The sequence below is a fragment of the Pteronotus mesoamericanus genome, unplaced genomic scaffold (genome assembly GCF_021234165.1).
Source record: "Pteronotus mesoamericanus isolate MK-2021 breed Mesoamerican mustached bat unplaced genomic scaffold, CSHL_Meso_final scaffold_12, whole genome shotgun sequence".
Taxonomy (NCBI): domain Eukaryota; kingdom Metazoa; phylum Chordata; class Mammalia; order Chiroptera; family Mormoopidae; genus Pteronotus; species Pteronotus mesoamericanus.
In genome coordinates this window covers 7,873,165-7,880,303 of record NW_026555303.1, presented here as the reverse complement: position 1 = coordinate 7,880,303, position 7,139 = coordinate 7,873,165, and the positions used below count along the sequence as shown (strand labels likewise).

The 7,139-nt window shown below is 42.6% G+C and overlaps 1 protein-coding gene across 1 annotated transcript; it reads left to right on the top strand.

The window, feature by feature from the left end:
* Positions 1-2,959: 2,959 nt before the first annotated feature.
* LOC129082200 (PDZ and LIM domain protein 1-like) lies at positions 2,960-3,817 on the top strand (the record flags this gene model as incomplete). Its single annotated transcript, XM_054587899.1, has 1 exon — positions 2,960-3,817. A coding segment is annotated over one exon (858 nt), but the record flags the coding sequence as incomplete, so codon positions are not given.
* Positions 3,818-7,139: the final 3,322 nt, after the last annotated feature.

Here is a 7,139-nt window from a genome sequence, read left to right as displayed (position 1 = left end):
TCCAGATCTCTCTGTACCCCCTTTAACCAGAAATCTACCTGTGGCTGCCAGTCTGTACTCAGCAGGCAACTTAGACAGCACACAGCAGGGTGGAATCCCACCTAGGGACATCTTCTGGCATTGGTGCTGTTCAGGGGGAGTGGTCTCTGCCTGAGCAAGATTGCTGCTGCCCGATGGCAGATGAGTCAGCATCAAGATCTGACTGGCTACTCTCTCCGTTCTCTCCCCAAAGCCTCCTTTCCTAGTCTCTCCTCAGGCATCTCTAACCCACTCTGCCCCTGCCTTTTCCAGAGACCAGGTCAAGTGGCTGCAAATACAAATTTATGCATTCACTCTCCAAATGGTTCTTTGCGTCTCCAGCCACCCGTCTCTGGCAGAGAGAAACCCTGCCGTTTTTCGTAGCTGGTTGTTTTCTGTGTACTTTTTGGTCTCTGGTGCTGTAGGTTAGAGATCCAAGCTTTTGGTTTACACCTTACTCTTCTCAGGGGTTCCAACTGGCTGTTTCAATATCCTTCTGATACTGCCACCCGTGGGCCCCCAGCCCACCTTCTCAGGTCTGTACCACACTCCTTACCATTTAGATTGCACTAAGGTTGATTCTTCTGTCTCTGAGGTTACAAGGCTCCTCTCTCGCTATTGTATATTTCTGGTGCTGTCTCCCGTGGGCGCCCTGCTCACCTTCTCAAGTCTGTACTCCACTCCTTACCAGTTAGATTGCGCTAAAGCCTATTCTTCTGTCTCTGAGGTTAGAAGGCTCCTCTCTCACTTTTATTCCGTTGTTTGTTCCCGGTGATTTCTCCCCAATTTAGTTGGAATTTCAGGTTGTTCCTGGGAGGAGGTCAGTGTAACTTTCATTCCCTTCTACACCATCTTGATTCTCCTAATTTAAAAAATAATAATAATAAAATTATGGTCATCCTATAATTTTCCGAGTGCTTCACAGCTGAATCTGCTCCTGCATCATGATAATATTTAATGTCCTCTTGCTATAAAAATTTGTTTTAATCCATGGGGTAGGTGGGAAGCTGACAGCAAGGTAGGTTGGAGCTGAACCCGCTTGCTCATGCAGCCAACTGGAACACATAACCAATCTTCTGAAGAACAGAGTGAACAGCCAACAGAATCCCAGCTGATATGACGTTTGGAAGTCAAAAGTTGCAGAGGATACTTAAAAAATGATGATAAGTAAATTTTTAAGGCTGATGGGAAGGTCCCCAGACCTTGTGGAGGAGACTGCAGCTGCCGCAGGAGCATTGGACGAGAGCCAGGCCAGTGATTGCAACTTAATTCATCCCTCTCCTCCAAGAGTGGGGAAGTCACAGACCCAAGCCAGGAGGAACCTGGATGCTTATAGTCACTGGAGGGACAAAGAGACAGTAAGAGACACATAGCCAGCTGGGATGACGTTTGCCAGTTGGGGTGGTCGTCGCCAGTTGGGACAGTACCAGATAAATTGGGGAGCTGCGTGACACCTGGAGCTGGGAGAGAGATGGGTCATGACTGGTGTGACACAGATAGATTCAGGACTGGTCAAAGAGTTGGTCTATGTGGAAAGCCAAGCACTTGTTAGGAACAGCAGGACACAAACAAGGGGACATCTCTCAGAAGAGGATCAGCCACTGTGCAAGGACCCAGTGAACACAGAAACCTTGTGAGTGCAGCAGCTGGCACAGCAAAAAGGGAGGAGTGGGGGCATGATTTTCTCCCACTCAGGGCACCTCACCTCATAGACTGATCAAAGGGAGATAGCAAGGGTGGGGCTGAGAGAGATAGCAGAGCACCCAGAAAGACTTCTTTCAATAGGGGAACTGAGCTGCCCTGCAGGGACTTTGCAACCGTGCTGTGTCCAGGCTAATAAGGAGTGGGGAGAGGGGACTTGATTTGCTGCCACTCAGTGCACCTCCCACACTGATTAAAGGGTCGCAAAGTGAGGTGGATTATCAGCACTGGCCTGATACATAGATGCAGAGTGGACAGTGTGGGCTGCACAGCAGTCTTAAAATGTGAGCTGGAAACCACACACCAGTGATTATTGTAGCCCAGACTGATCTCCATGTTTGTGGAACCACACAAAGAGAAAACAATGGGGCCCAGCTATCCTCTGCATCCTTGCACAATCCTGGAAGATCTGCAAAACCTGCTCTGAAGGTGTAAAGTCAGCAAGAAGCTTTTTTTTTTTTTTCTAACAGTAAGAGAATAAGACATGGGGCTATGAAAAAAATCAGAGAAGGACCCACAATGAAATCAGACAGTGAATACCAAGAGATGAAACAAATTTCACTTCGTTGTCCTTTAGAGCTTGCATGGTTTTTGTTTTATTTCTCTACTTTCTATTTAAATAGGTTCTTTTCTGTTTTGTTTCTTTGATTTCCTTTTTATTTTACCTTTCATATTTTAAATTTTCTTTTTTTAATCATGTTTATTCTATTACACTTGTCTCAATTATTCCCACATCGCCCTCCTCCACCCATCATGCCAGCCCCTCTCTCCTAAACTCAATTCCCACTCTGTTGTCCATGTCCATGGGTCATTCATACATGTTCTTTGTCTAGTCTCTTCTCCTTCTTTCTCTATTTTCCTCCTTCTGCATCTCCTCTGGTCACTTTTAGTCAGCTCCCTGTTTCCATGCCTGTTGTTTAGTTTGTTCCTTAGTTTATTTTGTTGAAAAAATTCCACTTATAGTTAGGATCACTTAGCATAATATTCTCCAGTTCCATCCATGTTGCCACAAAAGGTAGGAGTTTCTTTCTTTCTTTCTTTCTTTCTTTCTTTCTTTCTTTCTTTCTTTCTTTCTTTCTTTCTTTCTTTCTTTCTTCTTGCAGATTGATTGTATTTATTTATTTTTTAAAGGTCAAGATATATTATAAAACATTAAAAAATTTAAACCCATTATAAAGTCTCAGAAATTAAAACAATATGACACCAGCACAGAAATAATCAAGTAGATTGAGCTAATTTGTGTATTGGAGATATAATCACAGCCATTGATGGGGAAAACACCAGCAATATGATGAACTTGGAAGCTCAGAACAAAATCAAGGGCTGTGTAGACAACATGACTCTCACAGTATCCAGATCTGAAAATAAAGTCTGGTCTCCTTTAGTGACAGAGGAAGAGAAACATCATCTGTACAAGATGAATTTAGCCTCTGAGCCACAAGAAGTCCGATACATAGGAAGTGCCCACAACCAGAGTGCCATGCTGTTCACCACCTTGCCTGCCTCCAGCTCTGGCCCCAGGATCATCACAAACCAGTACAACAACCCCTCCGGCCTCTACTCTTCTGAAAACATCTCCAACTTCAATAGCGCCTTGGAGTCAAAGATGATGGCCAGTGGGCCAGAGACAAATGGCAGAGTCTTAGACCATTCTCAGTCTCCAAGTGGACTCGTCATCGACAAAGAATCTGAAGTTTACAAGATGCTTCAGGAGAAGCAGGAGTTAAATGAGCCCCCAAAACAGTCCACTTCATTCCTGGTTTTGCAGGAAATCCTGGAATCTGAGGAGACAGGGGATCCCAACAAGCCTTTGAGATTTAGGAGTGTTAAGGCTCCGGTCACCAAAGTGGCCGCATCAGTTGGAAATGCTCAGAAGCTGCCCATGTGTGACAAATGTGGCACTGGCATTGTTGGTGTGTTTGTGAAGCTGTGGTACCGTCACCGCCACCCCGAGTGCTACGTATGCACCGACTGTGGCACAAACCTGAAACAGAAGGGCCATTTCTTTGTGGAAGATCAGATCTACTGTGAAAAGCACGCCCAAGAGTGGGTCACCCCACCCAAAGGCTATGACGTGGTCACTGTGTTCCCCAAGTGAACCAGCAGATGTGCACGAAACCCTCTTCTCTAAGGAGCCCCTGTTGCTACTTGTTCTCTCCATGCCCTGGCCCTCTCCTCTCTTGGAAGGTCTTGCTTACTCTGGTTTTATCTCTGCTCATTAAAAGTTGCACCCTCTGCCTTTGCTAACTGACTCGCACTGCTGCGTGATGCCTGCTTTTATAATAAATGGAAGATTGTTTCATTCAGTGTCCCCTTGCCAGCATCACTGTGTCTTCTCTTCACCTCGGTTCATCTCTGCTGCAAATGGACAGCCAAATTTGAACCAAACTGAATTTAATATGTCTGTCATCGATTTTGTTTTTACTCAATAAATTTATAGACTTAAAAAAAAAGAAATAATCAAGTAGATCAATGAAATAAAATGATCTTTCTAGAAACAAATGTATATATCTGCTTAACAATGTGCTATATGATTAAGTTGATATTGCAAATCAATCAGTAAATTAAGCCTTATTCAAAAAATAAGGTACATGGAATACTATTACTTGAAATAAAACAAATATAGAGAACCCCAGTTGAAGGGAAAGAGGAATCCCCAAAAAGAAAACTAAATGAAATAGAGGCAAGTAAAATCTCAGATATTGAGTTCAAAACAATAGTTCTAAGGAAGCTCAGTAAGCTCAGTGAGCTCAAAGAGAATTACCAAAACATACAGGGAAACTATGAGGAAATTATTGCAAACTATATCAACATGAAAAAAGACAAAGAAACTATCAATAAGAGGCAAGAGGAAATGAGAAATAAAATTCCTGAATTGAAGAACACAGTAGAACGCATCAAAACAGGCTCAAGGAAGCAGAGGATTGAATCAGCAAGCTAGAAAAAAAGGTAGAAAAAAACTCCTAGAAAGAGCAAGAAAGAAAACCACCCAGTGCAGGCACACACAAATGCGAGTGGCTGGCGAGGGTGGTCAAGGGTGTGTGTGGACCCGCGAACATGCAGGCTAGCAAGGGCTGCAGCAGGCCGGCATCCACGGGGCCTGCGAAAAGTGCACAGATAAGTAAGGGCACACATGACTTGGTTCCCATGTGGCAGGTGAGGGCTTGGGCTGGCCAATGCCCACATGGGCCTGCGAGTGCAGAGCGGTCTGCAGAAATAGTGGATCCTGGCCGAAGGGGTCACAGAGCTGCCCAGAGACCCTTTAAGAGAGACTCGAGACAGAGGCGTTGGGGAGACCCAGTGCTAACTCTTCCCTATGCCAAGATTTCCATCTTGCTCTGGCAGACAATTCCCCTGAGTGACAGCAGATTTTAAGAGGATGATAGTCTCACCATCAGGAGGCACTGCTCTGCTATATAGTGCCTAAGCCTGACAGATGACGACAGAGTGAACAGACTGGAAATCACAGGAGACAGACACAGAGAGTAGATTCCTGGATTCCTGGAAGGCTCAAACAAATGGTCCAAGTTCAGTTTGGGTCAACAACTGACACCATCAGAGGCAGACCAAGGAAGAAAGGTAAAGAAAAAACAAATAAATAAAAAGACCCACCTACTACCATGGCAGTTTAATCCACAAAGTCAGGAAATCTGGACGGATCAATTGAAGCAGAAGCAAATAAACAAACAAACAAAGAAACAAATAGATAAATAAATAAAATAGACTCTCATAAAAGTGGGAAGAAAAAGAAGTTTCCCCCTAATGAGGGAAAAGGAGGAATCCCCACAGAGAGAGCTAAATGAAATAGAAGCAAGGGAACTATGAGAAATTGAATTCAATAGCTAAAAGGAAGCTGAATGAGCTCAACCAGCTCAAAGATAACTATGAAAAACTGCAGAGAAACTATCAGGACCTTACAACAAATTATAGCAACCTGGAAAAGGACATAGAAACTATCAAGAAGGCACAAGAGGATGTAAATAAGACCATTTCTGAATTGAAGAACACAGTAGAAAAATAAAAAGCAGGCTAGATGAAGCCGAGGATCAAATGAGTGAGATGGAGGATAAGGTACAAAAAAGCTCCCAGAAAGAACAATAAATGGAAAAAAGACTCAAAAAGAATGAAGAGGTATTTAGGGAAATGCAGAACAACCTGAAACAGAATAATATCTGCATAATAGGGATACCAGAAGAAGAAGAGGAGCAAGGGATAGAAACCTCCTCGAAAAAGTAATGATGGAAAATGTCCCCAATTTGAGGAGAGAAAAGGCCTCATGGATTCAGGAAACACAGAGGGCTCCATTCAAGAGGGACTCAAGGGGGCCCACTCCAAGACACATTGTCATTAAAATGGCAAATATCACAGACAAAGAGAAAATCCTAAAGGCAGCAAGGGAAAAACAGGGAGTAACAGACAAGGATGCCCTGATGTGTAAAGGAGCTGACTTCTCAACAGAAACACTAGAAGTCAGAAGGGAATCGCAACAAATATTCTGAGTAATGAAAAGCAAGGGCTTAGAACCAATGTTGCTCTACACAGCAAGACTCTCAATTAAAATACAAGTGGAAATAAGGAGTTTCCCAGACAAAAGAAGGTTAAAAGAATACATCTCCACCAAACCAGCACTATAAGATATGCTAAAGAGACTGGTTTAAGAAGATGAAGGAAAAGAATGAGAATAAGAAAAACAGAGATACAAAGAGGAAAAATGAACAGGTTTCCATCAGTGATAACTCTCAATGTAAATGGACTAAATACTCCAATGAAAAGACACAAGATAGTTGAATAGATAAGAAAACATGACCGACACATATGCTGCCTACAAGAGACCCACCTCAGAGCAAAAGACCTACACAGATTGAAAGTAAAGGGATGGAAAAAAATATTCCAGGCAATTGGGCAAGAGAAGAAAGAAGGGGTAGCAATACTGATATCAGATAAGATAGATTTCAAAACAAAGGCCATAAAAGAGACCCAGAGGGACAGTTTATAATACTTAAAGGAAGAATCTTTCAAGAAGACATAACCATCATAAATTTATGTGTACCCAACATAGGAGCAACCCAAATATAGAAGAAAATTTTGGAAGACTTCAGAAAAGATATAGACAGCAACACACTGATAGTAGGGGATTTTAACACCCCATTGTCAAAAATGGACAGATATTCCAAACAAAATATCAACATGGATATTGTGGAGCTGAATGATGCACTGAATCAAGGGACTTAACTGATATATATACAACCTTGCATCCCAAAGAAGAAAAATACAAATTCTTTTCATATGCTTATGGGACTTTTTAAAATATAGAACACATGATAGGACACAAAGCAAGACTCAGTAAATTCAGGAAAATTGAAATAATACCAAACTTTTTCTTGGACCACAAGGACTTGAAGTTGAAAATCAACCTAAAA